Genomic DNA, 19,769 nt, shown 5'->3' with positions numbered 1-19,769 from the left:
ATGAGGAAACATTTTAGTTTACTTGTTATGAAATGGGAATGTTGCCCTGTTCTGGAAATTACCATGAAACTCAAGTCACCTCAAGGAAAAAAAGTTTGCATTTGGTTTACCATTCCATCTTATGCCCACCATTGCTGTATCACTTACCCTGGATGTCAACATTGAGATTCCCTATGCTGCTAGCTACAGCCAACTTTATTTTGCTCATTCCAGAATGAAACTAACCACTTCTGGAGTCTATCACACATATGTAGAATGCACTTTACTTTTTAAAAATTTATAATGTTTACAATTAATTAATAATAAAAGTCTCAACATACAAAATCAAAATTAATTAAAATCCCCCCAAATACTCCTACTCTGAGACTACCAAAATTAAATTTTTCACGTACCTTCACCCAGCTTTATTCCATGCAACTATATACATATAATGTGTTGTCTAACTAAAAACAATATACAACACGTACTTCAATCAGCATTTAATTAATGTCCCTATGTTATTTATCAGCATTTAATTAATGTCCCTATGTTATCTTTAAAAGGGAAAAAAATCCCAAACAACCTAATGGCATGTTAAGAGTATAAATTACAAAACTCTATTATTCAATAATCACTTTGGATTTATATAGAAGATTAAACAGCAATGAACAAGCTTGGTAATTTTCAGATTGGACATAAAGTATGCAGCAATGAGGAAAATGAAATCTTGCTTTAATACTAGCTATTTCGATCCCTTAAAGCCTCTCAAAAGTCCATTTTAAGTTTAAAACAATAAGATAATATCAAGAAATAATAAAAGTGAAGATGAAATTACTATACAAAATTAATAATTTTCTCGAGCTGACAAAGGCTAGTAACAGAAATATATTCATTTATAAACATATTTCTCTCCAATGTTAAATATCAGAACCCAACATCTAAGATTACTCATTTGAATGGGTACCTGAAAACAGATTCCTACAAAACCAAGTACACAGTTAGCTCTACAGTCATTACTAGAATATGCTTCCTACATGACATGTATCATTTTCTTTATTTATTGCAATATTCTTCACCACTAACAAGGCACAAGGTACAACTAACCATGAAACAAAGGTAAGCTTGCTTAACTATCTTTCCATTAAGAAATACACATATTTGAAAAGTTACACTGAAACTAATTTTCAGAAAAATAACCATTAGCTTCTAATTTAAGAGATGTTTTATCTGCTTTAATTAATCTTCAACTGACAAGAGACCCCTCACACTTCAGTTCTTCTAGTCTTATTCTTGTCTTTGTATAAATCGACATAGTAATGCATTAAAAGTATTCCTTTTTAAAGGAAACATTCTGTAAAAGGTTAAAAAAAAAAAAAAAAAACCTTCTTGCACTGTGAATAATCATCCCTCCCTTATTTTTCCAATTTTATGTGAATCATGGAAGAGCAAGTTTCCTAAAAGTTAGGCTTAAATGGAACAGTATGTTCAGATCATGTCTATAGTTTAAAAAGAAATTGCTTAATTTGATTTCTCAATGAAATACTTCTGTCAGTCAATAAATAACAGACATTTTAGTGTCTGTTTTTTATAGAAATTGCTGAAAATTATTAAAAACCATATACATACAGTCTAAAAGTCCACAAGACCAAACTGATTCTTTTTACACTGAGCACTTGTTAAGTTTGTCTTCTGATAAGCATCTGTCATCAGTGCTACTCAAAGAATCTTCCATCCCTTGGGACCTATCTTCAAGCTCACTCCCTTATAAAGTATAAAATATGGTCTATGGATTATAGCTACTTCCTAGTGACCAGACTCCTCTGTCCCCCACAGCAAGCATTTCCAAGGGTGGTAGAGATAATGCCACATTGCTAGAGGTGTTACTTCAGTCAGTTCTTTAAAATTTCTGCCTTCCCCACCTTGTGGTCATCCTGTTTGATGTTTCTGTCATACATACTTTTATTTAGCAAACCCATTCTGTGAAAAGCACTGCTTTATGATAGCTGGGCTTCAATACAGTAGTACAGGAGGTTGTTGTGAATTTGGTACTAAATGTCCCTAAATATCCAGACCGGTTGGTATCTAAAACTCACAAATTCAAAAATTGGGTTTGCACTCAAACAGAAAATAATACCCCAGGCATTTCTATGGCCGTAAGAGGCAAGACCACCCTTTAGATGCTATGGTTGACCTTTCATATATCTTAACACAGCTGTAGGCAATCGGGATTAGTTCATGCTTTCACACAGAAAATCGTATAATCCAATTTAGTCAATAGCTCAGAATGAACAAAGATCACAAGAAATCAGTTGGTTAACACCTTGCCTAAAGACAGAAAGGAAATATGCCCTATTCTGCAAAGAAAATGAGATCTCAAGTAACTCAATGGCTTTCCAATGAATTTCTGCAATTTGGTGGTTTTAAACTTTTTAAACCATACTCCACAGTAATATATATTTACATCACAACCCATTACATATATAAATGAAAATAACGTGTAACTCAAACAAAAGGTTTACAAACAATACTTATCCTTAGTATCTGTGACACATTCAGACTGTTTTCTATTGTAATCAATTTTTAATTGTGGATCATGACCCACTAAATTGATTTCTCTACCCACTAATGAATCACAATACCCACAGTTTGAAAAACTGCATTAAAAAGTAGTGTTTCGGGCTTCCCTGGTGGCGCAGTGGTTGAGAATCTGCCTGCCAATGCAGGGGACACGGGTTCGAGCCCTGGTCTGGGAAGATCCCACATGCCGCAGAGCAACTGGGCCCGTGAGCCACAACTACTGAGCCTGCGTGACTGGAGCCTGTGCTCCGCAACAAGAGAGGCCACGATAGTGAGAGGCCCGCGCACTGCGATGAAGAGTGGCCCCCCGCTTGCCACAACTAGAGAAAGCCCTCGCACAGAAACGAAGACCCAACACAGCCAAAAATAAATAAATAAATAAATAAATAAATAAATAATTTAAAAAAAAAAACATACAAAAAAAAAAAAAGTAGTGTTTCGACCAGTAAGTGTTTATATCACCCTAATATAACTATTAGTACCATGTCATGAAATTTTGTTCCTTTCTATTATAGATATATAGATATTTACTGATGCTTTTAGTAAAGTCATACGAAAAACAATATGAAATGTTTAATAAAAAACAGAATAGCATGACAGGTAGAATATTATAAAGGGGGTAGAAAAGCCAAAACTAGACAAGACTTTAAACATGATTTTACTCATTTCATTCAATTTCATGTAAACAAGTTATGACAAACTCACTTTTCCACCACACAGTTTTAAAAAGGAATCCTGAAAAATCTCTTTAACCTAATGGTACACAATTGCTATTTTTAAAGTAATTTTTCCACCTTTTAAAGTACATTGTACACTTTATGATACACTTTAAAAGACTATTTAAAATCACAGTGGCTTTGGCCAAAGTAATCTTCATGTTGTCTTTCACATCTCATGCCTCTGCTACAATGCACTTCTATATTCTCCCTATCTTCATAGAGAGACAAAATACACAAATGTATCTCTAAAGTTCAATGATCTTTTTTCTCTTGAATTTCAAAAAGAACACCAAATGCTGCTTCAGCAAGCAGGACGTTATTTACAAGTCATTCCTTTCAACTGATGTTGGGGAAATCAGGAGTGTGGGGGCAAAGATAAAGAAGAAAGGAGAGAGTATTTTCTTTACACACTTGAAAATATCCTCTTAATATTTTTAAAAGCAAAAATAACTAAGCTGTGTAAAGAGTCAATGGACACAGACCACCAGAGATACAATAAATAATGATAACCATAGAAAATAAAACTGTAACAAGTCCAAAGAAATGCAAAGACCATGGCTGAACTACCTTCGCTGATACTTTTTTAAACTTTATATTTATTTAGGGACATGAGACAGTTCTTTGAGTATCTGATGTGAGCCACCTGACTCACAGGTGCCTGGCGTCTCCCACAGCCACGCTCTACTGAATTATCAGGGGGAACTAGTTCTACGTGGAGACAGACACACAACATACATTTTCTCTCATTGCTACTTCATCTTTACTACACATACATATAAACTCTCATCAGTGAGGAAGCATTTCTCCATATCTGTAATTGTAGATATGCAAAGTAAGAAAAGCACAATACATTCACTTAACATGGCAGAGATTCTGTTAAAAGTTGGATAAAAACCAAACTTACCAGTACTTTTTCTTTCAAAAACCTAAAGTATCTGACAAATTCCAGACCTTTAACAGATACAAACTGCCAGCTTCCCCAACCCTCCCAACTCCATCCAACCTATCCCCTAGTTTTGGCATAAATATAAAGGTCTAAAGCTTACACTATGATCATTTCCTTGTCCAAATAGCACAATGAATAGAAGATGAAAACTGACAAAGATTCTCTCCTTGACCAAATTCCAGCCAGGCTCCTCTGAGCCCTCTTCTCAACCAGGCCTCAACCTTGACCTATAAAAACTACCGACTCCCAACACAAATGATTTCATACACTCATATCCCCCCACATTAACAGATTTAAACAACCACTAACACAGTTTTCAAACAGCTTAAGGCCCCTTCCCTAGGGTGATCCTAGTCCCTCTTAAAGTGCCTGTCTGAGAAAGCTCAAAGCTGCCAAAAGAATTTAAGATTTGTTCCAACAAACAGCTGACTATAGGCCCCTGACTACCCTATCTTAGAGCATTTACTAAAAACAGTTTAAAATTGTGAACCCTTCCTCTGTCCCTTTGAGATGTATGTGTATCTCCTACAACTCAATCACTCAGGAGTGTCTTTCTCAAGGACATGAAAGCCATTCCTTCAAATGTAATCATCAGGAAGAACAGGGCCTCAATCTCTGTCTCTGTAGGAGGATAAAATCCTAACTTTCCTAACGTCAATAATTGTCAACTAACAGACACTGCCAGCCTCATTTACAATAACCAATCCTTTGTAACTTTTCTACTCCCCTGATTATACTGAGCCAAGCCAGCAACCCCTCCCCTACTCCTTCATTCTCCCTTTAAAATGTCCATTGCTCTCTGCACAAGTCCCCTCTTCCCTACTGCAGCGGTATATTACTGATTAAAATCTGTCCTTACCACTTTAACTTGTGTCCAGGTTTGTCTTAGACAAAACAATAAAGTAATAAAAAGTAATAAAGAATGAAACTTAAACATATCCCAATTAGCAAGACTTAGTTATTTTACATAAGATCATTAGATGTGAAGTTCTTTAAAAAAAAAAAAAACACCTGAAGGTTTTAACTTCATGAAGGAGTCATATAATTCAAGGAGTCAACCAATCAGCATTTAGGGGGTGGAAAAGGCCCTTGTGGCAAACATCAAGCCTAAGCCCTTCATGTTACAAATGATGAATCTAATGCCCAAAGAGATTAAGTGACTTACCCAAGGTGATTTCATTGAGGGATTGGATTAGAAAGCCTAATTCAGCATTATTCTCTTCCTGACTCCAACATGAAAATATTCTTTCTCTTGTATTCTCATTGGTAAAAGCAACATTCACCGTTAATCATTCAAATCAAGATCAGAAATGAACATATATATTTTACCCTGCTACAACACGAGTGTTTACAATTCCACTATATGCCAACAACTGTAAACTGAGGAAAGTTTGTTTGGTACAAGTACACACAAGATTTCATTTCACTCAGGGAAGACTGTTTCAACAGTCCTTAGCAAGTATATGAAGCAACTTAGTGACGAGAAACTGCTTTCACACACAAGCAAATAAAACCCCATGCATAAACCCAAAAAAGGGTAGACAGTCTTAAAATAATTTAGACAGTCTTAAAAACAACCAAAAGAAGAAAATTAAAAATAAATTTAAAACCCTTTTTCTGCACTTACCAGCAAAGCATTTGGAACAGAGGTTCATAGTCTTGCTGGACCTGGGGCAAAAAGAAAGAAAGAAAAGAAAGAAGAGCTAAAAATTCAGTTATCACTCTAATCAAAACATAAAGATATTTGAAACATAGGCAAAGAATTTCCTGGCCAGGCAACTGACCTAATAAACTAATGAGACGTCCATCCCTAACCAGCTAGCCACCCTCCCCCACAACAAAACAAAAACAAAACAACAAAAATAAAATGCTTTTTTGTTTGTTATCTGTGAGTTAGTCAATGCTTTATTTTTTGTGACTAGCAGCTTATATGGGGCAAGTTCAGGAATACTGTAATATGCCCAGAAGATAACAGAGGAGTGAATCTATCCCACATGATTGCCACATTCCCTCTGTTTACATTAGAACATACACCACAGACTCATCACTAAAAAAAAGGGAAAATTTTGTCTGTAAAGAGGTAAAACTTGCTCTTTATTTACACACTCAATTACCTCTATAACATTACTTGACCTTTTGTCCTCTTTCCCCTCATTCTAGTCCAATTTCAGATCCTGGTCATATTATGACCTTGCCATTTAAAATTCTTTCTTCAGATGTTCCCAATCAAATTATTTTTCATGTCCTTTCATCTGTTAATAATAACTACAATTCACTGAGTACTAACCTGGATGGGCACTTAACATACATTATCTTATTAATCTTCCCAACAACCCTGAGACTGGGCATTACCAGATTGCTTTGTTTCTAAAATACACCATTTAAAAAAATCACATAAACATTGCTACAACCAGGAAATATCATACCACTGGCTACAAGTGATGAATAATTTTATGAGGAAATGTTTCCACCACCTCCTTCCAAGGTGTTATTAAATTGAGTGGTCTTCGAAATCAAGGACATAGTCATCCCCATTTAACAGGTGAGCAGCTTGCCCATGGTCACACAGCTGGGGAACTAACTGCAGAGGTATCTGACCTAAGGTCTGAGCTAACTCCAAAGGCCACCCTAACTACAAAAGCCTCCTAGAATACTCTTTGAGTAAACTGACCTATCTACAGCATCACTCCTCAGCAACTCCCCTCCCAACATCTGAGTCTTCCCAGAGCCACTCCGACACATGGAATATGGCAACAATCTTCCGCCCTCCACAGTAAATTTAACAATTAATGAAAGCCTCCCTCGGGAAGTATTCCCTGATGACTATGACTGTCTTCCAATGTACTGGGACCCAAGATCTAACTGTCAGTAATTGTCATAGGGTGATAAAATGAGGAGGGGGGGTGGGAGAGGAGGCAGGAAGGGATCACTAGTTCTCTTTCCCAAAAGAGATGCTATGTTAACAGGTGGATCTTTCTTTAGGACTCTGCTTAATATAAAGACATCAAAGGCAGTAAGGAAATTTAAGTATCAACAAAGTGAATAAAAATGGAAAAAACAAAGAGATGTATTAACAGTGGCATCTAACATTTATTACAAGCCTACCACGTGGTAAGCATAATAGCACATGCCTTCGACCCCATTTTACCAATGAGGAAACTGAGTCTCCAAGAGGGTATATAACTTGCCAAAGTTACAGAACTAGTAAGTAGATGAACCTGGTCTAATTCCTAAGCCTGTGTTCTTTTCACCATGCCAAACTAGGGCCTCTGCCTCAATACAGAAGTTGAGATGAACACACTCTGGTGGTTTGGGAGAATGGTCCCACAATCAAGATTTAATCTATGGTCATCAAGGCAGCTCCTGGAAAAAGTTAAAGCCCTTAATCTGGAGGAAGCACAACTACTGCCCGACCCTCCAAATACACATATATATATACACAGGGAAGCGACCCAAGGCTGCCAGTCATTTCAGTTCCAACTCAAGGAAGAACTGGGGATGAAGGAATTCCTTTGTTGCTAGAACTACCCCCAGGGAGGAAGGCCTCTTCCTGATGTGGTCGCTATCTCGTGCCCATGCAGTGCCACAGAGAGCCAGAGATAACTTGTTTATCCTCCGCTGCTCCCCATGATCCAGTAGGAATCATGGAAAGCCTGCAGAGAATTACTGAGGGCAGCTGAGCACCAAGTGTGCCAGTTTTAACATCTGTGTTTCACAAAGCTGGTAAGAAAAAACGGCAAAATACAATAGCAATTTTTTCGACTTGCCATTATCTCTCTTCAGATGGTTGATGTATTTTAAATGCCCGCTATACCTATATATTACCTAGATGACATCTATTCTACTTTCTGAGTAAGAACTTTTCAGCAACACAGTTATCAATCAGGTTACAAAAGAAATAATACAGATATTGATATTATTAATCAAAACAGAGATGTCATCTAAAATCTGAAAGAACCAGATTTTGGATATAGAAGTAATAGCTACTGGTAATGCCAACTTGGATCACATATGTCAGCAACACTGAACGTGAAAAAACGGCAAAGGCTTCTGAGAACTTTGCTCCTTTCTCATGTTCAACATGTAAAACTTGAAGCTAACCACAGGCATACAACCACCAAAAAACGCAGTGTGATCAACTTGCACAGTCTTGGGGTAGACTAAACAGAGTTCTCTATGTGGCTGCAAGCATGAAAGGTAGATATGATCCTCTTATGTCTCCAATGCTCCAGAGAAATTGCTCTTATTGAGATATCCAATGGCTACCATGTTTCTAAAACCAAGGTTTAGTAGGTTGAATAATGGGTGCCCAAAAATATCAAATCCTAATCCCTGAAATTTGCAATTCCTGGAATTTATCTTATTTGGGGAAAAGGTCTTTGCAGAAAAATTAAGCTAAAGATTTTGAGCTTACTCTGTATTATCAAGGTGGGCCCTAAATGGCATTACAAGTGTTTTTGTGAGAGGAAAAGAAAGTTTGGAAAGACACAGAGAGAAGGCAATGTGAAAATGGAGGTAGAGACTAGAGGAATGTGGTCACAAACCCAGGAATACTGGAGCAGCCACTGGAAGCAGAAAGAGGCAAGGAACAGATTTTTCCCTAAAGCCCCCTGGAGGGAAGGCAGTTCTGCCAGATTTGGGGCTTCTAGGCTCCAGAAACTTAAGAGAATATATTTCTGTTGTTTTAAGCCATCAAATTTGTGGTAATTTGCAGCCCCAGAAAACTGATACACAAGGTTATGACCCTGATCTCATCCTACTCCCTCTCTCAGCACCATTCAACTAGATCCGTCCTTCTTGAAACTCTCTACTTTTGCCTTGTCACTCAGGTCCCAGATCAAATCTACCCCTACCCTCCACCCCATTTTCCTCCCACATAACAGCTCCCTCTTAGCCACCTTTGCTGGCTCCTCCTCCACTGTCAAGGCCTTATAATTGGAGGTCCCAGGACTTGGGTCCTCATTATCCCTACTTCCAACTTAGTGATATCACACAGTCCCATGGCCTTAAATACTGTATCTATACACTAAAGACTGACAAATGTTTACCTTCATCCCAAACCTCTTCACCTTGCTCCAAACTCATACATCTAACTGCCTACATGACATCTTTACATGCAGCTCAGTCACAACATTTCAAACTAGAACATTCAATATTCCCCAAAACCCACTGACCCATTTTGTCCACCTTTATAAATAGCAGACAGCTTCCTCCAAGTTGCTCAAGTCAATATCCAAAACACCAACCTTGATTTCCCTCTTTCCTGCAGTCTCTCATACACAGTACTGAGCAAGATCCATTGGCTCTATTTTCAAATAGACCTAAATCTATCTACTTCTCTCCTTTGCCAATGCTTCTACTCTGGCCACCATGCTCTTATGTAGGCCACTGTAAATGACGTTTTACTGGTCTTCCCACTCCCATACTTGACTCTTGACAACGATTTTCCACATTTCAGCCAGAGTAATCTTTTTTTTTTTTTAAGTTAAATCATGCTATTTTCTTTCTTAATGCCAATTTCCTGTTGCATTTATATTTTAGTTTTTTTTCTTTTTTTGGCTGCATTGGGTCTTCATTGCTGTACTCGAGCTTTCTCTAGTTGCAGCGAGAGGGGATTACTCTTCATTGCAGTGTGCAGGCTTCTCATTGTGGTGGCTTTTCTTGTTGCAGAGCACGGGCTCTAGGCGCACAGGCTTCAGTAGTTGTGGTTTGCAGGCTCTAGAGTGCAGGCTCAGTAGCTGTGGCGCATGGGCTTGTTGCTCCCCGGCATGTGGGATCTTCCTGGACAAGGGCTCAAACCTGTGTCCCCTGCATTGGCAGGCAGATTCTTAACCAATGTGCCACCAGGGAAGTCCTCCTATTGCACTTAGTATGAAATTCAAACTTGTTAACTAAAGCCTTAAAGTCCCCTCATGATCTGTCTTTTGCTCCTCTCACGTACCACACTTCAACTATGCTCACCTTTTTATCTGTTTCTAGAACGCACTGCAGAGCTCTTGCCCATGCTGTTCCCTCTACTCTTTTTTTTTTTTTTTTTTTTTTTATTTATTTATTTATTTATTTATTTATTTATTTATTTATGCTGTGTTGGGTCTTTGTTTCTGTGCGAGGGCTTTCTCTAGTTGCGGCAAGTGGGGGCCACTCTTCATCGCGGTGCGCGGGCCTCTCACTATCGCGGCCTCTCTGGCTGCGGAGCACAGGCTCCAGATGCGCAGGCTCAGTAGTTGTGGCTCACGGGCCTAGCCGCTCCGCGGCATGTGGGATCTTCCCAGACCAGGGCTCGAACCCATGTCCTCTGCATTGGCAGGCAGATTCTCAACCACTGCGCCACCTGGGAAGCCCTGTTCCCTCTACTCTTAAATCACTGTAGGACTGGTTCTTTCTTGTCACTCACGTCCTAGTTCGAACCTCCTCAGTAGGTTTCACCTGACCACCCAGTTTAAATCACTCATCTTCCTGTTCACAACACCTCATTCTTTGATACCTCACCACTGGCCTGTTTGCTTGTTGACTATCCTTCAACACCAGAATGTAAGTATCATAAGAGCAAATACCCTCTTGGACCCTCATTTGGTACTTAACAGGCACCCGACAAATACTTGTTAAGTGAAGAAATGAATCCTCTCTTGAAGGCATGAACCATGAAAATTCTAAGTAAATTTTTAATATATATTTTGTAAAGGTCATTCAAACACCTCCTAGAAGACAGGGCATCCACAATTCCTGTAGCTGTCAGCCTGTCATCTCTCAGGAGCTCTGTCACACTGTAATGCTTATAAATGGTAGATAATGCCACCCTGTGTACCTGGCCATGATTTGTCACTCAGGAGATAATAGATGGCAGACACTTTCAGAATTTTCTTTCCCATGGAGTTGCAAAGAATCCAGCTTAAATTTTTTTCTTCTTTCAATAAATAACGTTTAGTGATACTTTGTGGTTTTGAAAATACATGTCAAAATTGAAAATTGAAAATTGAAAATACTTGTACAAAATTTAGAAATTGAATTGAAAATACTTGTACAAAATTTAGAAAAAGAACAGAAGCATTTAAGCAAAAGCCAAAGATCACTCATAATCCTTCCTCCAAACATAAGAATTGTTAACATTCTGAAATAATGCCTTTTTATCTTTATGGATATATGTAATAAGAATGTATTACATTAACAGTACTGGTAAAGTTGTGTGGTATGTTCACATGTATGCTTTATAACACATACACGTTGCATGTTTTCTTTTGTATATATCAAATAATTCACCAAAAATACATAATAAAAATATGTAAATTTCATTTTTCATTTTATATTTATGTTTAGTGATATTTCCCATATCATTAAATATTCTCCAAAAATATTCTTGTTGCTCTGTAATAGTCCATTACATACTAACACTATAGTCACTCTCTTACTGTTGAATGTTTAATCTTTTCCCCAGATTTTTTCTATTATAAATACTGCTATAATGAGCATTTTTGGACATAAGTCTTTGGTCATAGATCTTTGGCTGGATAACTTTCTTTAAAACTGACTCTGAAAAGGAGAATTACTGAGATGAAAAAGTATGATTTGGTAAATACTGCCAAATTACTTCCCAGATGAGTTCTACCAATTTACACTCTCATCAAAAGCATCTGAAAGTACTTTTTTTTCAATACACTCCCATCAACATTAAGTAAATAATTAATTTCAAATCTTTGTTTAATGGGAGAAATGGTTATCCTGCTTTAATCATGTGTTTTCTTCTGAAATTAAAAAAAATTCTAATTCTGAAGGATATTAATTTTTTAAATGAAAAATAAATTAATCTTCCAGCTAGTTTGTCTCAAGGAATTAAAAGAACATTCCTAATTTCTGAGAATTCTAAAAACATTTTATTTACAGCATTTTCTTGACATTCATACAACACTACTAACTCTCACCACTTCGAAAAACGCATACATGCCAGGTCCACCCCCCCCCCGGGCAAATATTTTAATACAAATATGGAAATAGAAAACAACCCTGTCACCATATCAGTGAGGAAGAAACTGAGGCACAAAAAAAATAAGGAAGAGTCAAAAGTAAAAACAAAAGTATCAGTACATAACTATGCCAAGCCATTCCAGCCATTCCACCCTAAATTTCTCTAGGTAAGGCATGGATCATAACATTTTTAAAAACCTAGACTACATAGGGATTTCCTTCTTAATGAAGAAAACCAATCTGTACAAACCAACGAGTCACATTTCCTAATTCAATCTCCTTTAATAATCCAGAGGAAGGAGAGGGGAGCTGGGCAGGGATGCGCGTATACATGCAAAGGAAGAGAAAGAATAAAGAAACCACAATGCCTCCTCCACTCTAAAAACCATTCCAGTCACCTTAGAAGTAAGATTAGATGATTAAAGACTAGTAACAATCCGCGTGCCACCTCATACATGTTAAGCCAGAAAGTCTTAACTTCCTACAACAGCTAGAAAGCAGCAAACAACTCTACTAAATTGTCACTCTTTGCTAACCCCAGGCAAACAAGAAAAAGGCCAGTTCAAACAGATGACATCCTAGCAGGCAATGACAAAGGAGGCTTTCAACAGTGCATCCAGCCTGTCTGAATTGTTATACATCACTCTAAATCATTCAGACAATATCTGCCAAGTTTTCTTTTTAAGGGACTATTACAAAGGAAAAGATGGAGTTGTTATTAGGGGGATTAGTTGCTAGAATGTAAGCAATATGGGTCATGCTACTTTAAAAGCTAATTTCACTGTAATAATTTAGATTCCAGGTAGGGTACTGTAATGAACCGTGTCTTAACATTTTATACCCAAATTCAAGGACAGGAAGGACATTAGCATACACCCTCTGGTTTTCTGTGTTTTAAGTCCCTGCACTAAAAAGATATACAGATGTAAAACAAGTCACATTATCATCTGTGGCCCTGTACACATTACTAAAAGGTTAGCCCAGCACTACCTAACGATTAAAACAAGATGAGGCATGGCCATCAATAAACTGATAAAAAGAAGAGTAAATATTAAAACGTAAATCCTTTGTAGAAATGCAGGAGAAAAAAATACAATGAACTGAATAAAAATGGCAAATAATTTTTCCACATAAGAGAAACTTAATGACCCTATCGATTCTAACACATATTGTATACAGTGGCTGCAGCTGTCTTACCATATATGCCCAAACATAAGGAAAGCTTTTCTTCCCTAAAATTATCCTTCAAGAAGCAGGAATTGCTTTACAATTAAATCCTTACTTTTGAAGTAGGCACCAATAATTTTATATTAAATACAAACAGGGGAGAAAGAAAAAAAAGAAAAAGCTTCCCAAAAACCTTGAAGTGAAAACTCCAAGCGAGCAGTCATGCCCAGGGGAATGGCATTTGGGATTCCAAAAGAGTAAGACCCTGCCAATGGAATCGAACTCCCAGGGACGTCCACCCAGTCAGATTCTGTGAAAGGGGCAAGACAGTGAAGTTCTCATCTCTGGGCATAGACAGGGAAGTTCTCATCTCTGGGCATAAACAACTGAAGTCTGGAAAAACATCACACAACACTAGCGCTGGATGCTTTGTCAAAGTTATTACACCAAACAAGTTTCAAAAGGGAGTAAAATACAGATTTAAACACAGATTAAATACTTATTCCTGGCATGTGATGTCACAATTACAAGAGGTAGCTGCCACCTGAAAAAGGCCTCTGAAGATCATTTAGAAAGAAATGCAATAAAAAACCTTGGAAAGTTAGGAAGATCACAAATAACATCAAAATGATGGCAATTCTCCGAATGTTATATGAATGAATTCTTGTGGCTTCAGATAAAACTTACAGAGAGCAACATTTACAGATTTTTTAAATGCTCTATATCTCAAACAACTTGTAAGGAAATAAATAACTGAAAAACTGGGCCAATACCTTTAAATGTGGTTTCAGTAAATAAATATTAAAGACATTCATGGCTATGAAGATGTGGAGCATTCAAATAAATGTTTCATAAAATGACTGTGGGAAAGTAATATTTTTAAATGTGTATTAGGAATAAATTCAAATACATGTAATTTGATAGTATAACCTATTCTTAAATAAGCATGTGCAATTACTACTGGGGTAAACTGAGAGAAGAATATAGGAGATCTCTCTGTATTATTCTTTTTTTACAATTGCATGTAAATCTAAATTATCTCAAAATGAAAAAGTTAAAGAAAAGATTTTTTAAATATATATATGCAATTATTACAATTAACTATTTAACATTTTAATTATTTCATCTACACCCCTAAAAATTTCTATATTTATGTTGACCAAAACACTTCTTTTTCTTATTGAGAAGATGGAGAAATGCCTTATATCTGGATCTCTTCATTTTCAAATATGCGTAATATTTTAGGAAATTCAAACCCTGTATTAGAGGAAAATAATGCTCAGCAGAATTCACTTTTGTAGTAGAGAAAATAGCAGGGGAAAAAAGAAGACTAAGCTCACTGCTGTCCAGTTACCTAAAGAAACTGCATACGAGTTGATTATTAAACTTCTCCCTTAAGTTACTCCTATCCATTTTATTAGAAGTTCTTTAGAACTGTACATCAAAGGAGTGTACTTTCTGGAGTGATGCAAATGCTCTGTATCTTGATCTGGTGGTGACTACATAAGTGTATATATTTGTCGAAATTCACTATATTATACACATAAGATTGTGAATTTTACTGTATATAAATTACAGCTCAATAAAGTATTATTGGTACAAAAAACAATTTTTAAAATTCTACACCACATTAGGTACTATTACTGGTTCATTACAAAAGGAATTCTTTGTGTTGCTCTGAAAACAATACACAGAAGATTTCCCAACCATTTGATATAGGAACAAATACCTGAGAATTAAATTGAGAACAGAAAATTTGAGAGAGAACAGTGAGGTATTCCCTGTCCTTATTTTTCTCCTGGCTAGCCATGGTGCTGCTGCAAATAGGTGAGGGTTAGGAGACACTACATTTATGGAAGTCAGAGTGTTTTCACCTGAATAGTGATCAAAATAATTAACTGGCTATGAAACTTCCATAATGGGTTAATAATTATACAGAAGAACCACGTCTTCTAAGAAAAAATACCGAGCCTTGCATTTTCCATCATCTTTGCAACCATCATTACATAAAAACTACTGAAGAATTATATATGTACCTGTCCTACCCAAGTGACAAATACTTCTGCTTCATCCTGGTGAAGTGTGCATTTATCTACTCTTATTAATTTAGGCTTGCAAACAGAGGCACTCACTTATCCATATTTAAAGAAAATCAGATCAAATACAGGGTAATTTTAATAAAAGATGAAAAGTAAACCTAACACATTATTATTAGATCTTTCTTTGCCAGAAAATGAGACATAAACCTGGGAGATGATAGTTACAAGGGTTCAAGCTGCAAGGTTAAACAGGCTAACACAGGTACTGTACAGCTAAGAAAGAAAAGCATAAGGTGCTTCTAACAGCTGGAAAACATCCAGGTAAAAAGACATCTACAAGATGTAACATTTCAGTTCATGTCCTTCAGTTAAGACTCAGGAACCAAAAGAGTATCCACTAAATATGGAGGAAGAGAAAGTAATATCCAGCAATATACAAACACAAAAAATTTTTAATGTGCAGTTACTGTCACTGACATCAAAAAAATGTCTTTTGTACTTCAAAAGCACCTTTCATTTTGTTCAAATTCTAAACATTGCATATATTACATCAGTCTACCAGGATATTCTTGGGGTGGGGTGAGTGGGGGTTGGGGTAGGTGAAAGGGTTGGGATCACACCTACCATGAATCTAGATGAGAAATGGATGAAAGGTGACAGCAGAAGAGAAACTGCTCTCCTTATTCCCAGTCCAATGCTCATTGAAAAGGAAGAAAGTTCAAAGTTTACAATTTCCATTTCCTGACTATTTTAGTCATTCACCACAAAATACAAGATTGCCTAAAGTCTGCAAAAGAAAATTCTCCATGTAATCAACCTGAGCAGTTATAACCCCCAGCAGAAAAAGAGAAAGAGCTAGAAGGAAACTCAAGAGTACATCTTTTCTGTCTCTGCCTCAATAAGACAAAGTATCCCTGTTCTATGACCACAAGAGATTCCACTGCTTCTCTGTGTGTCATGTTTCACTGCCTCCCAAACCTCAAAATCATTAATATCTAATGTCTTACTTTATAACCTTCCTACTATTGTAAATGCCTTAATAATCTTGTCATCAGAATAAAAACACAGGCTGCCACAGGGGTAAGTGGTAAGAACAGTGACCTGAGAGGAAAGGGCCTGTCTTGAATGTGTGACCTCAGGTTTGTGTTTTCTCATCCAGTAAAACAAAATGAGTTACTTAAACCAGTGACCTCTGACATTCTATGAATCTATGATCACACAATAATACAATCATATATAATCTAATAAGAGAATTACTAAACTCTCCATTATTTTTAGGCTATATATTTACTAAAACCTTCTGATGGGGACTATTTCCTAATTTTTCAGTCTTCCCACTCTGGAACATTTTCCTGAGATCTTCATTTAATGCTTACACTGTGACAAATACTAAATATGGTGAAGGAATGGCCCTTTCTTTAAGTGCCATTCCAATTATATGACTTGTTATCAATGGTTTTAAATGCAAAGACATTATGACTCTTATTTATTAATTAGTTTTCTTATCACCTTGGGATTGTTTTGTACTACCACTGGTATAAACCCAATCCTACATCCATACTGAATTTCCACAGATATTTACTTTCCTTAAGAAAATTATCTTGTCTTAATCCTGTTGAATGCCATATTATGTATATTCACCAACTTTTCTAAAATATCAGATACTCTGAATTTTAACCCAGTTGTCTATTGAGCCACCTATCCCACCCAACTTGATGCCATTCACAAACTTAATGAGCATATTCTGTGTACCATCCACCATCTAAGACTCTGCTGGAAATATCAGAAGCCCAGGACCCATCTGACAGAATTCAACTTAAGAGTGCACAGCTCCCCTCCCAATGCTGAGGACCTGTGCTGAGGCATGGCTGAATTGTTCTAAGAAGAACTTGGTAATCATGGGTCAGTCTATCTTCCTGGCCATACAACTTTGCCACCTCTCACAAACATGCTACCTAAACCATCACAAGAAAACCAAGATGAAAGGCTGTAATCTGGCAGAAAACAGACCCATAAGAAATAACCTACAGTAGGTACCCTAAGATGGTGAGTCTGCAGCAGCAGCATCTTCTTCAAAGAATACAGCAGTTTTCTTGACAACACTCCACTCAACTGGCTATGTTAACCTGTGCTCTTAAGACCCTCCATAAAACAGACTAACACGCCCAATGTTAGTGTGCCAAATGCTCTCTCAGCCAGCAGAGCTGTTTTCCAATATAGAGGTTTATTTCCACTCCTGTCATTTCAGCTGAATGTTTCTGCAGAACCTGTTATTTTTTTCCCCAAAATCTGTCTATGCCTTACAATTACACCTATTTTACTTGTGGCTGTGATCACATAGTTTAGTTACTATCTAAACGAGTAAGTGCAACAAGAAAGCATTATTTCTATGAAATCTATGTTGAATACTTTGAATTGATTAAAAGACAGGTTGCTATTTTAAAAAAAAACACAATGCTGCCAGATTAGGCATGAGCAAGACAACTTAAAGACTAAGGAACAAATCATAAAAATCTAAAGAGTGCCCTCAAATTGCTTCATAAATGTCTTTAGATTCTCACCCCATTAATGAGACCAAAACTGGATGTCAATTAACTAGCAAACATTTATTTAGGCATTCGTGTGCCAGTCACCAGCAAGATATTTTAAATGAGTTAACCATTTCACACTAGTATACGTTTTACAATTACTAACACATTGCTTTTATCGTCAGCATCTTTCACATGAGAAAACTGAGGCACAGAAAAGTTAAGTAACTTGCCTAAGTTCACATGCTAGTAAGTAGGAGAGTGACAGTTCCAGCCCAGAAGGCCAGTTCCAGAAGGCATATGCTACGCTATCGCAGATGATGTATTATTTGCGTGGTGGACACAAGAAAAAGTGTATGGCTCTCAAATCAGTTGACAGATATGCAAAGAAAAGGTCTTCAGCCTACCACCCGAAAACATACACACACATGTTTTAAATTAAATGCAGCCATAAATAAATAAACAAAAATAAATATATAAAATAAAAAACAAACCAAAAAAAACCAAATCATAAGATAGCAATGAGACAAAGCTAAAAGGTGGGATAACTGGCCTGTATTTTTCTAAACCTCACTGACATGAAAAACAGAGAGGAAGAGGAACTATTCTAGATTAAAAGAGACTAAGAAAAACAACAACCGAATGTAATCTAGAAAATCATTTTTGGATCCTGGATTAGAAAAAAGGGGTAAAAAAAGCTCTAGAAGACAATTTTGGAACAACTGGGGAAATTTTAATATGTATATAAAATAGCTGATATAAAATTCTTGCTAATTTTTTTTAATATGATAATGATACTGTGGTTATGTATGAGAATGTGCGTCCTCATTCTTATAAGATTCATGTTGAAATATTTAAGAGGTAAACTGTCATGGTATCTGCAAATGGTTCTGAAAAGGTATATTTATAGAAAGAGGTAAAGCATGGGTAGCAAGTGTTAACAATCAGTGAATCTAGGTGAAGAGTATATGGACATTCAGCATACTACTTATCTCAACCTTTCTGTGGGGTTGAAATTTTTCAAAAAAAAAAAGTTGAAGGAGGATGTCTACACAAAGACTTGTACATGAATGTTCGTTATTCATAACAGCCAAAGACTAAAAACAAGCCAAATGCCCATCAACTAATGAATAGATAAATGAAATGTGGTATTATCCATAGAATGGACTACTATTCAGTAATAAAAATGAACACCCTATGGATACATGCTACAACATAGATGAACCTTGAAAATATTCATCTCAGTGAAAGAAGCTAGCGTTCTATATATTATGATGCCATTTATGTGAAATATTAAGTAAAGGCAAATCTACAAAAACAGAAAACAAATGAGTTGCCTGGAAGTGGGCAAAGAAATTTAGCACCAATAGCCCTGAGGAAACTTTTCAGGGTGATGGAAATGTTCTAAAATTGTATGTGGTAGTGGTGGTAGCACACTGTGAACTTACTAAAAATCATCAAACTGTACAATTACAATGGGTGAATCTTATGGTAGATAAATTATACCTCAATAAAACTGTTAACAAAAAAGTTAGGAAAGAAACACTCAATCAAAAAAAAAAAAAAACAAATCAGGGACTTCCTTGGTGGTCCAGTGGTTAAGAATCCGCCTTCCAATGCAGGGAATGCGGGTTCAATCCCTGGTCAGGGAACTAAGATCCCACATACTGCAGACAACTAAGCCTGCACGCCGCAACTACTGAGCCCATGCGCTTCGGAGCCTGCACACAACTAGAGAGAAGCCCGCCTGTCACAACGAAGAGCCCTCACACAGCAACTAAGACCGGACACAGCCAAAATAAATAAATAAATATTTTTTAAAAATCAAGGTAAAACAATAATAATTTGGAAAGGA

At 36.7% G+C, this 19,769-nt stretch overlaps 1 protein-coding gene across 1 annotated transcript in view; it reads right to left on the bottom strand.

Moving 5' to 3' along the window:
* The window catches only part of ZFAND3 (zinc finger AN1-type containing 3), a 331,536-nt gene that overhangs the window by 199,307 nt on the left and 112,460 nt on the right, over positions 1-19,769 (bottom strand). Inside the window, exon 2 of the mRNA XM_068559439.1 lies at positions 5,849-5,889. Coding sequence (XP_068415540.1) covers positions 5,849-5,889 — 41 coding nt within the window. The remainder of the gene's footprint in view (positions 1-5,848; positions 5,890-19,769) is intronic.

The sequence above is a fragment of the Eschrichtius robustus genome, chromosome 12 (assembly GCF_028021215.1).
Source record: "Eschrichtius robustus isolate mEscRob2 chromosome 12, mEscRob2.pri, whole genome shotgun sequence".
In the NCBI taxonomy this organism is placed as follows: domain Eukaryota; kingdom Metazoa; phylum Chordata; class Mammalia; order Artiodactyla; family Eschrichtiidae; genus Eschrichtius; species Eschrichtius robustus.
Note: the sequence above shows the minus strand (reverse complement) of the source record. Positions and strands in the feature narration are given on the sequence as shown.